General features: G+C 33.8%; 1 protein-coding gene across 1 annotated transcript in view; it reads right to left on the bottom strand.

Annotated features, from left to right (window-relative positions):
• LOC110035696 (protein STRICTOSIDINE SYNTHASE-LIKE 6-like) overlaps nt 1-12910 on the bottom strand; it is a 34531-nt gene that overhangs the window by 5362 nt on the left and 16259 nt on the right. The window contains 2 exon segments of the mRNA XM_020739966.1: nt 5006-5138; nt 10939-11246. Of these exon segments, the coding sequence (XP_020595625.1) occupies nt 5006-5138; nt 10939-11246 (441 nt within the window).

Consider the following 12910-nt stretch of genomic DNA (forward strand, 5'->3'; position numbering starts at 1 on the left):
CATAATTCCCTTAAGACCATGAATCATTTCTGAAGATAATTAAATCGAAAATTCTCATTTTTAACTTGACAGTTAAAAAAAACAAAACAAATGCGAAGAGGCCGGTCCACTTTTAAAACAAAGTCAAATCATAAATCCTAGAGTAAAATCGTAAGTGCGTCGGCCTAAAAGAGTTTAAAACTCGTTAACAAAATGACCGAATCAAACTCAAAAAATAGTTTTAAAAGCCTCAAAATATAATTTAAACCTTCACGAATAAAGCTTTGTAATGTGGGGAATAAAACTTTAAAAATGTTTCCTAAACATATCACTAGAAAGTGCTCCAAGTATGGCTCACCTAATCAATGAACTGACCTTCACGGTAAAGGTAAAAATTCACCACATTAACATTTGCGGCTACGGACAATGAGGAAGAAAAACCGATCCCAAACCAAACATCTTTAATCATAAAAGAACTAAAAGGAAAGACCCACATCCAAGGGAAATGAAAAGAAAATTAAATTCTAACCAAATATAAGAGTTGAAAAACAAATCATAATTTAAGCTAAATCAAGCCCAATACATGGGTAAATCGAGCCTGCCAAAGGGGGCAAACAGAGCACATCTTTCAAGCATTTATTGTAGACATGAATATCAACAATAGAAACTTTGATAATTTCATTCCAATCATGCATTCGAACAAAGGGTAGCAAGATAAACGAGATATGAACCCCAAACACATTTTTCTTAGCTCATAAACATAGTTTCCAGCATGTATTTTATCAAGGGGCAGCAAGAGAAGCAATAAATGAGCTCCAAATACATTTCTCCAGCTCATAAACATAATTTACAGCATGTATTCTATCAAGGGGCAGCAAGATAAACTAGATATCGACCCCAAATATAATTTCCAACTTACAAAAAAAAAGATTTCCAACATAGGAACAAAGTAGGGTCCATCAAAGGGCTAAAATAGCAAAGATTTCAGCCAAGACATGATATTAAAAGGAGCCAAACCGAGCCCAACCATATGGGGAAAATAGGACAAAAAAAAATCCATTTATAATTTGATTCAAAAGAAGCCCAAAATGAACCCAACACATGGGTAAACCGAGCCCAACATATGAGCAAAACAAATGCAAATATCTCTTGCAAGAATCCATCTTAAAAAGAGTTAAAGCTGAACCCAACAAGTGAGCTAAATGAAATGTCATTTTCAGCTATTATGAAGCCAAGACCGAGCCTTCCAACTATGATAAAAACAGAGAAGGTTTTGCAACTCAAAGAGACAAAAACTGTTCCCAAGCAAATGGGTTGAAACAACTAAAAAAATATTTTTCCTTAAAACCTCATATTTCAAGATATTGTGCCAACATGTGTTTCATAAAAAAGAATTCCAGCATGAGTTCAGTCCCAAAAGAGCCAAACCGAACACACCAAATAAGCTAAGTAAAATGCAATTTCCAGCTATCTTGAGGCCAAGACCGAGCCCTCCAAAAATGTGCTGAAACATAGAAAATTTTCCAGCTAACATTTAATCCAGCATAACCAAAACTGAAACCAAGGCAGCAGCAAAACAGAGAAAATTTCCAACATATGTTTCATATAGTGATAGGTAGCATGAAATAGATAAGCTTGATCCAATCATTCATTTTTGAACATGAGTAATAAAGGAGTTTGATAACCCATTCTAACATGCATTTCTAGAGGGGCAAATCTCATCTCAAAACCACCATTACGATACTTCCAAATATCTCAAGCAAGAAGAACAAAGACAGCCCACACATGCTTTGTTTTCACCATTTCTAGTGAGTATCCATGCTTAAATTTCAAAATAAGCCTAAGCTTCACTTCCATATACTTTTTATAAGAGAATGGAGATGCCTTTATATGCCATCCAAAATAGTGTAAAATAGAGGAGGGGAGAAAAATACCTCTTAATGCCCACTTAAAGCAAAAAAAAATGTAAGAAAGATCCAATAAAGTGCCTCCCAAAGAAATCTTCTTCCCTAAAACTTCAAAAAAAGAGTAACCGACAAATCCTTTAAACTTCCAGCACACTAAAAGCTAGCCAAACAAAAATTTTGACAGAGCCTTCTTCTTGAAAGCCTTAAGAAACAACCACCAACGGATGCTCCACACCCCAACACACGAAAATCAAATTTTAGATATGATGTTTGTAGAACTTTCTCCCCTAAAATCTCCCACAGTAAAGAAGAAGGAAAAAATTATCTCGGGCAGAAAAGAACGCAAGCTCTTCAACAGCACCCCAAAGCCACTCCTCTCCTTTTTCTCCAGAAATTTTCAACAACCCTCAGGCCGCAGAGGATGAAAAGAATAAGTAAGAATGAAATTAGAGGAGATTTTGGCACCACCTCCCCACTCTCAGAAATTTCGGCCAACCCTAGACCTTCCTTCAAATGGGATTTTATAACCACGGGAAAAGGGGAAAGGGTTCATTTTACCTCTGTTGGAGCGATCGAATGAGGCATCGGGAGAGGAAAGATTGCATTTAGGGAGGAGGAGGTGACCTCGAGAAGAAGAAGGGATCGACCATGCGACATACGTCAACAGGCGAGCCGCACAGTCGAGCAGAGCTCGGAAGGCAAGGAGCGTGCGCGAATGGCAAAGGAGACGCGGGAGAGGAAAACTGGGCTAGGCTAGCCATGGCGCCGCTCTATTGATCCATGCCTGAAAGACAAGTCGCGGGAGTTAGGGTACGCTAGAGCAGCTCTCGGTCGAAGAAGGGAAAAGAAACACGCGACTAGAGGAATGTCGCGGGTTAGGTGAATAGAGAATAGGTTTAACATATTTATAATTTACGGGTAAATTTTATAAAAAGTATTTAATATTTTGAAAAAAATAAAAATTGAATTTGTGTTTTATTCGTGCATCGTAACATATCGAATGCGGATGTCTTTTCTAGGTATTTTTGACATTCCAAACACCCTGGCGTGATCCGTTTCGCCGTCGGAGGTCATTTTGGTGAATTCATTGATTTGCGTGCAAATTTTCTCGTGTAAAAAATATGACAATATGGGTGTCCTTTCTTACTAAAATTGGTGTCCCAGACGCGTTGGCGCAATCCATTTTGTCATCGGAGGTCATCCGAAGAAGTTCGCATTTTCACCCGGCCTTTTTGCTCAATTTTAGACCGGGCTCAATTGAAGACCGACATCGTGCAATTTTATGAATTTTGTGCATTTGGGTGTATGTGACAAAAAAGTCGTGACGATGTTTTCCGAGGGCTTGAAATCCTATTGGGAATTTCTCCCTGAGTCCTCACGTAATAGCCCTTAACCGCTCGTACATAAGACGATGATTTTGGGCTATAAATGCTAGATATCACAGGAAAAATAAGAAGTGGCTGAAATTTCTAAAAATGGTGGGTATCAATTCTAGTTTTCTAAGATAGTCAATAAGAACTCCTAGAGCTAGATCCTAGGATCCTAGGAAAAGGTAATGACCTCAAAATTGAGGTCAACAATCCCCAACTATTCTAATACAAATTTTAACATAGAAATTCAATAATATATGAAATAAAACAATTTGCAGACACCTAAGCATTGAAAGAGAAAGGAATTCTTCATAAAGAACTACTGGTAGGATTTGTGGTAAGAACATAAACGGTTTTCTTCTCAAAAAGATTTGCACAATGATATTACGATGAAAGCTTTAAGCTAATAAATTAACTTATTCCTCTCACAAATTATACACACACGCACATGAAAAAATAATATGTATGATTGATATAGGCACGGATTCGGCAATACCACCACAATGCCATCAGAATACCACTAATCCACACATCCTAATTCTGCACGTAATATTTGCTCCACACATACAAATGAACAATTAGCTGCAATTCAATTATTGCAGTAGTAAAAAAACAAAACTAGTAAGAAATCACTGCAACAACGTATTGAGAAACAAAATTTTTGTATATGAAGCACATTACAACTTTTCATTAATTCAACCCGTAGAATTGACAACCTAACCATACTTCTTAGCCCATTCAATATGAGATAAAATTAAGATACATAGTTATAACTTTCCTTGCATTTCTTCTGTACAAAAAAAAAAAAAAAAAAAAAAAAAAATATGTTACAATGTTGCAGATTAAAAGAAGCTAAAAATTTGAAAGAAACTCAATTCATAGTATTCAGAACTTTTTTTATTTTTTTTCATGATTATAATTCTGCTCCAAATTTGATTAGGTCAAGTCTGAGAATATAGCCGCCAGAAAGCGAGCCAAGGAAGAGATGCTTCCCCACTTTTAGTCCACTAGTGACATAGGGCAAATCCTGAAATGAATAAAAAGCCGTTAGTCTTCCCTCCAAATTTACACTAAGTACACCACCTTCCTTCATTGGTGGAAGTCCCACTAGCTTGGCAAGAATCACCACAAATTTTCAGAGTATGGGATGCTTAAATACCAGATCCCATAACTTGGGACCTTCACTGTAAAAACCAACAAGAAACTTAAGGATATTATCACTTTTACGTACTCATTGGCTTATTAGCCTTAATATGTCAATCCATAAAATTTAGACATATTGTTTCTATATTACTAAAAATTTTAATATTTATTGGCACCGCACAATCTATTAATATAATTAATTGTAAACCAATGGATTCTATCAAATATTTGTAATCCACAATTATTAGATCAATATATTATTAAGAATTTAGAAAAATATATACCAACAATTATAAATAATTAAATAGAACAATATCAAGTATCAATATTAAGAGTGATATACCAGTAAATTTCCCGTAAAATTAATTCCTAAATCCTTATATACTGAGTCTAATTTCTTATCCCTATGGTATTGAAAAAAAAAATGCGTTGGCCATGAACAAACATTGCAAATAAAAGACTCTCTTAGAAATAAAGTATTTAATCTTGAATATGTGTGAAATACCTTATATTTTTAATGAATTAAATTATTTTTGTTTGAGATACTTTATTAATTTTTATCAATTATGTTATATAAAATCTAGAAGAAAAGGCATGAGTAATTACCGCACTTAACCCAATCCAATATTGACCTTCTCCGTCATATTTAATGTTATCTGGGTATCCCGGTAAATTCTCGAGAAACTTATCAATTTTTCCCTTCTTCTCACCTTTAAAGAAATATCTTCTGCATCTTCTCCTGCATCAAGTAAAATGAAGAGTTAAGCGTCAAACTTAAAACACAACTTAAAAGTAAGTAGCATAAAGAAATGATGAAGTAGAATACAACCGGCTTTAACAAAATGGCCACGTTAAGATGGATCATTATGTTCTAGATGTGAGAGGTGTAGTGAGGCGAGCAATGCAAACAGAGGCAAGAAAGATTTTGAGAGCTATATGATCGCCATCATTCTGCATGGCGGATCTAAAAACTTGGTCAAAACAAATTTTCTAACAAAGCTATAAAGTGGACGAAAATGGAGAGAACCTTATGTTTTTGTTTAAAACAATAAAGCCAGGTGTATCTAGTAAAGTGATCAAGAAATATGACATTCTATTACTTATAGTAGTTATAAGAGATTATTAGATATATCCAAATATCAAATTACAAACTAAAGGAGATACATTAGATGAAGTAAAGATAGAATGTGGCTGGACACTAAGTGCTGCAAAATGGAAGAGTGGTGCCCAAGATGATGACACTATTGATCAGAGGAAGGCAATCACAAGTTTCGAGTGGGGCTTATTTGTAGATAACCATCCTTTTTCACCTATGCATAAGAGTTAGTTTTCTGTGAATATCCATGACAAAAAAGAATGTGAAAGGAGTTCAACAAAAATAATATTGTTTAGATAAAATTAGAAAACTAAAATGCTTTTATAGCATAGAAAGTTCAGACAACATTTTTAAAAGAAAAAGGATGTAGAGGCAGGGGAGGAAATATTGGTTGAACTAAGAGTGATAGGAATGCTATATCCATCACCGAAATGAATGTTTCATTAAATAGTTATTCCAAATGGAGTGACAGATTTTGGAGATTAAGGATGCGTTTGGGGCGGCTTATCCACAGTTTCTGCACGTTTCGAGCGTGTCCCGCCGAACGTGGCTGCACTATAACATGTCGCAGCCCGCGCCCTCATCCCTGCGGGACAGCATTTTGATTTTTTCTTTTACTTACCTACTCCCATTGTCGCCCTACCCCATCTCATGCCCTAGGTAACTTCGATCATCTTCCCCGACCTCATTGTGCCTCTCTCACGTGTCTATTGCCTTTCTCTTCCTCCTCTTCTCTGCAATCTTTCATTGTTGTGCTCTGTATATTTTTTACCATCACTTTTCTGGCAATCCATAACAATGGAGCACTGTGTATGAATGGCTGTGAAGCATTGCATAAGAATGGGTCTTCTGATTTACAATGGAAAGTTTTCTACGTGCAGTATGATGCTTAAGATGTGATTCGATTTATTTTGAGATGTTTTTCATTTTTTCATGTTTGAATGTCGATTTTTTTGTGGCATTTTAGTGGAAATTTCGCATCATCATTTTTTTTGGTAATTAGGATCTGTGAGAAATTCATTTCTTAGAAGCCATGGAAAAACAGATGGAAAGCCTACGGCTATGTTGCATTTTTTGTGGCATTTTTTGTATGTTTGAATTCCTATGTTGGCTTGTAGAAGCCATCTAGTTGAGATATTAATTCGATGGAGGATTATTTGACGACTTGAGCCCATTTAGTTGAGATATGAACAATGCTTCAAGCTTATATTGGGATGAACTAATCCCCTATGATTAGCAGGATGGGCATTCTCCTTCCATTTATATGTTGATGTTATGGCCTTCAAGCACAAGATTCAAACAATCCATTATTTTTAGCATTTTTAATGCTAGTTACACGCAAGATTTCTTTTTTTTTAATTGGTTTTTTTGGGTAATTTGATTACTTTTGGGTATGGAAAACCTACTGCTATGGCAAAAATTGGTGTACCTTGGGTATGGAGTTCTATATGGCATGTATTTGCTTGGGTATGGATGCCTCTCTCTTTTTCTTTCTCTAGGGGATGCAATCGGTTAAATATCTACTTATATTCTTATGGGTACTAAAAAATATTTTTAAAAGTGGGAAATCATTTGATGCTGCATCTTACTATTGAAGGCTAGTTGAACATTTGATTTATTAGACTCATTAGGCTGGTTGAATTGTATTTGGCTGGCTTGGTTTTTTTTTACATTGCAGCTCGTTATCAATTTTTTATTTGGCTGGCTGTTTATGTGAGAAGTGTGGGAGTAGGGTATTTGCACCATACTAATGTTTATGGTGGAGTTCAATTTGAATTATATTCACTTGGAGAAGGAGAGAGATCTATATGTGCTCCTTGAGTGGAATATGAATGTTTAAGTGTCATATATGCAAATTTATAAGAATCGAGTATTATGTACGTAAATGCTGCATAAAAGATTTGGGATATGTTTCTAACTTCAAAAAAAGTGTGGATATGTGACATCATTTTAAGTTTGGAAAAAAAAATATATAGAATTATATAAATTGATGTATTTGAGTTAAAATTAGTAGTATATGACTTGTATAGAACAAAAAAAATCGATGTAAAGGTTAGAACTAACATTAGAGTATATAAATTAATGTGTTAAATTCATATCCCACACATATGCATAGAGAATCAATATACATAAATTTATGTACATATAGATGAAGCATAATTTTCATAAGCAGTGTAGCTAGTATTTCTTACTGAGGAATTGGATGTTCACAAAGTTTTATGCTTCAAATGTTTCTATTGGTGCTTTAGTTTACTATCAATACTAGTGTATTTATTGATTCATATCTTTTATTAGTTGCATTATGGCTATGAACAAAGAAGGGGCTACATCAGCAATGTGGGAAAGGATGTGACAAACGTATTTTGTAATCTCTGTATTAAGGAGGTTAAACATAGAAATGGACCTACCACTTACTTTGACAAAGACGGGTGGCAGAATATTTCTATAAAGTTTAAAGAAATGACAGGGCAGGAGTACAATAGATTAAAATTCAAGAACAAGTGGGATCAGATAAAAAAGGATTGGAATTTATGAAGGGAACTGAAACGGGGATCCAAGGGATTGGGATGGGATCCTATCAAGCGAACCATTGATGTTTCAGATGGATGGTGAACTGAGAAGTTAGAGGTAATAAGCATACCCTTAAAAGCTAATATTTATGTTTGTCATCCATGTTACTTTATTTTATGACTAATATGTTTTCCCTAACATCTCAGACAGTGCCAGCTGTAAGAAAATTCAAGGTCAGTGGAATTGATCTAGACCTAGAAAAGAATCCAGACACCATGATTAGAGTCGTCGTCGCAACGGGCACATATGCGTTCAACTCAAGTGAGCAGAGGTTTGCAGGCATACCAGTAGACTTGCCACCCGATCAAGTTACGGGGTCAGGTGAAGGGCCTAGCACAAACCCGAGAGAGGCCCATACTAGAGAAGAGGAGGAAAAAAAAGATGTTTTCATGAAAATCTCAATAGATAAACCGATAGAATTAATTACAGCTCTGTCGCTTCCTCCTTCAGCTGACACCAGGCTACAGGAGACAGTTTTATGGTTGCCCCAGGAGCATCTCTGAGAGGTGTGGCTTAATCCGATTGGTGGACATTCCGACACATCACACTGCCGACAGTGATCAGGGTAGGATGGTTTCCAAGAAGGAAAGTGCATCTCATGACATATGTCGTCAGGGTGTTAAAATTAACATTTTAATAATTTTAATTGTAATTATAATTATTTTTCTCTTTATTTTAGCAGTCCTGATACTCACTCTTAAGTGAGGAATGTATCTTATTTTTTTAAACTCTTATGAATTGCTTTATATTTCTGTAGTAGTAATTATATTGCCAATACAGCTCTACAACACACAACATTACTTAACAAGGGGCAAAATGGTCTTTTATTCAGAAACAGCTGTAAACAAGATGTTCTCAAACAGCTCGGCCAAACAGGCAGCTAGCTTATCTGGATAATCTGCAAATCAGTAGCTTTTCTGGACAATCTACTTATCAGCAGATTGTTCATTAAGCTGCAGCTGCCCCAAACGCACCCTAAATGTGGCATGATGAGAAGTGGTAGCATTGAGAGTGGGTAACGAGTGGCCATAGCAGTTTGATTATTGGGCGACTACATGAGTTAGAAGATGATACATTTGGTGAGACTAAGGGTTGGTGGGTGTGAAGGTAAAATTAGGACATCAATATGTCAAATGGACTTCTTGGTAAAATAATTCACATATAACAAGATACGGTGAATTTTAATTTGGAGTTGAAAGAGGAGCAAATTTTCAAACTTATCACCACATAGCGGTTGAGGATTTAGTTTTCCACTGTGAGATCACAGGTTCAAATTGTGCATATTACCCTTTGGGCTCAACTTCTTCGAAAAAAAAGAAGCAAACTTTGAATGTGGAAGGAGGGATTGTGGATTTGCTCTGAAGTGATTAGTATTTGAGAAATGATGGACTGCAATTACAATCAAACTTGGTTAAAATCACAAATTGACGTGCAACTGATATGATACTCAAAACTTGCAAAGCAAAGATCTTTGTACTTATTATTTAGGCTCCTGAGAATTTTGAGAACATGGTCATCTTTAACAACCAATTGGCCAAGTATGGCTAACTAGTTGGCGATAATTTGATTTGTAATATGTACGTGATGTTGTCTTCAATTCCTTCAGTGAGAAGGTAGAGATCGTCTTTGAGTTAGGCGATTTAGCCGCATGACAACTTGACATAAGCGTTATGCATCTCATCATGTAGGAGGCAATGAAAAAAAAAATTTAGAGAAATTAACTTTGTTATGGCACTCAAAATGTGTTGGCATCTTCATGAATTTGTATATGATAATTTGAATTGGATATATTGTTGCTCGTGTGAAACATTTTTGGTGGGCTTGGATGAGAGTCTTTAATTATGCCAAGGCGATTAAATTCCATGAGAATAGCATAAAATTGGAAGCATTATGACAAGTAGTTAGAGAGTGCGGGCATGATACTTGAGTTGGTGTTGAGGTGATAAGGGCGTGGTTTTATTTCAAGTGTGTTATAGATGGTTTTAGTGTTTAAATTAGAAGAGGTGGAGGAGAATTTGCCAAGAGTTGGCTAGCACTTCAAGAAAACCTTTTAGAAGTGGCAGGTAATATTCAACCAACTTTTTGTTAAAATTGGTTTATGAAAATTTTTTTTTCATCAGAATGCATTTCCAACATGGGTTATTTTGACCGCTCAAAACCCATTGTAAATTCACTAGATACTGATTTTACTATAAATGTTTTTGGGTGAATTAGTCAGCTGAAAATCGATAAATTTTCTGTAGTGTAGGAAGTTCAATTTTGATGTGTGTGCGTGGGCGGTGGGAGGTGGGGGGGTCGGGGGAAGAAGAGAGTGAGAGAGATATATAGAGTAGTAGCAGGCTATTAAAAGAAAAGAGGGGGTGATGCTTAGAATGATCTTGTTATTATCTTTGTTTCCATAAAAAAAATTTGTAGAGAAGAAAATAATTATCCTCACATCAATTCACAATGGATAGTTGAATATATGATTACAAATATTGAAATATAATTAGAAATGTGTGTAAGCACCAAATTAAATGCTTTAACCAATGAATGAAGCTAGATTAGGAAAAGTATAAATCTGCAAAATATTCAATTAAGAATTTCCTATAATATGTCTAGCATGATAAGTTATCATTATGCAATTCATTCAAATGGAATTTAGTTCAGATATTCTGTTATGTCATTTAAGTTATGGAAAATTGCAACTCTTACAATTTTTAGTACACTATTAAAAAAATTTGTTGTAATGAAAATAGAATTAAACTTAACTAGAAAGACTATAAAGTGACTAACCCAAACTAAAAATAAGATTCTATTAAATAAAAATAATCCAAAAAATTAACATATACTTTCTTACAAAAAAACGTGGATAATGTAAATGACTACTTACATAAGGGTTTCACAAAAGATGAGAGAATCTTGATTAGGAGAAACAACAACGCCATTAGGAAAATATAAATCACGTGCAAGCACCGTTGTTTGATTATTTAATGGATCATAACTCATCAACCGTTTATGAGACCTTCCTTCTAGAAAGTCCAAAGCATACTCATCTAAGTTATACTTATGAGATGCATCAGTAAAGTAAATCAAGCTGTCAGATGAAACATCAATGCCATCTGTCAATTTAAATTTTTGCTCCTCAGCCTCTTGTGTTAGCATGTTTACTTTCCCATCATTATTTACTTTCAAAAGTCCCTGTCATTTAACATAGAAAAAAATTTCTAAATTAAATAAGTTCCTTTTATATAGTTAGTTTTGTCTATCAAATATTGAGTTTATTTTGTAAAACTGAGTTTAGTCTTATTAATGATTGTTTCTTGAGACATTTGCAGTAATTAAAAAAAAATGCCCATCTATTGAACAAAGATATTGCGTGCATATAAATAAGTTAAAAGTAGCACGTATGAGACAAGGTGTTTTTTGTGGATAATATATAAGAGAGTGAAAAAAAAAACTTTTGTTTAATGGACGTAGCATCATTATGTTGTTAAACGTTATAATAGTTTGCCTTTCCCGACCATAAGAGAAGGTAAATTATATATAAAAAATATTCTCCGGTGATATATAGCCTATTTAACTATTTGTGAGAACGCAAAAATTTCATATAATACTACGGTAATAAAGCATTTCTCTACCACCACAACTATTCTAATATTTAAAAACAACATTTTCTTCAGTAAAAACCAATTATCTAAACAGAATCTCCTTACTATCGCTAATTACATAGATGTAGTATATAAAGAACAAAGCGAAAAAGAGCTAATGGCTTTTTAAGTTCGAAAAAAACGTGTTGGAACATCCCAATATAAGTTGTATGCGTATGGGTATAAAAACTATGCAATTTATTTTTATATTAGTGAAATACAGACGCTAATATAATTTATATCACTAATCTTAAAATAAATCAGATGATTTTAGCCCTATTTTTATATAATTTATATCAAAAATACTTGACAAAATTTTTTATTAGATCAATAAAAGATAATGTAAATCAATTGAAGACAGATTATATTAAATATCACTAATTTGATCCAAGAAGTTGTGCCCAGCTACTTATTTAGTTGGCTTTGGATTATCCTCAAAATGGCCAAAAATTTTGGTGATTTAGAATGAAATCATAATAACTCGTATTTTAAAAGCCTGGATTTTTTGCTAGAAATTGTTTGATTAAATGATAATTTAAGTGGTTGCCAATAAACATGCCATGTGATCATGAAATGTTTTAAATTTAGATTTCTAGGACCTCTTTTTTTAGATAAAAATAGAAAGAATGTCCCTTTTAAAATTTGTTCATTATAGTATAACAACCTAAAAAAAAAAGTATAAATGAAGATGATGTTCGTAATTTGAAGAGAGAATCATATTCCTTAAGATGTGAAATCACTAAAAGAGAATGAATGTAAAAGCAAACCTTGATCCATTGAAGACGATTTCAGGTTATTAATCTTTCAATCCAATATAATTTTCCCTTAAAGAAAAAACTTTGTATTACATTGATGATGGAAAGTCAGGAAGAAAGAATAAATTCTTTATCATTTAGATTGATGACCATAACCATATTTTATAACTATGAAAGAATTCAACTTTTTTGAAAAAGAATGTTTTATCTAAAAAAATAACTTTTCTGAAAGATTGTCATATAAATAAGGTATGTCCAATCAGAAAGGGAGCGTCTTACATATTTCTAATTTAGCGCATTATAAAATTAGAAATTTGAATCATGTCTCTACACAGAACTAAACCATGTATATTTTAACTCTATACACAATAAAGATTAATTAGATCGCTTATATTGATTAAAATAAAAAAGAAACATATAATACACATTTAATTATATATATATATATATATATATATAT

This window comes from Phalaenopsis equestris, unplaced genomic scaffold (genome assembly GCF_001263595.1).
Source record: "Phalaenopsis equestris unplaced genomic scaffold, ASM126359v1 Scaffold199141, whole genome shotgun sequence".
In the NCBI taxonomy this organism is placed as follows: Eukaryota; Viridiplantae; Streptophyta; class Magnoliopsida; order Asparagales; family Orchidaceae; genus Phalaenopsis; species Phalaenopsis equestris.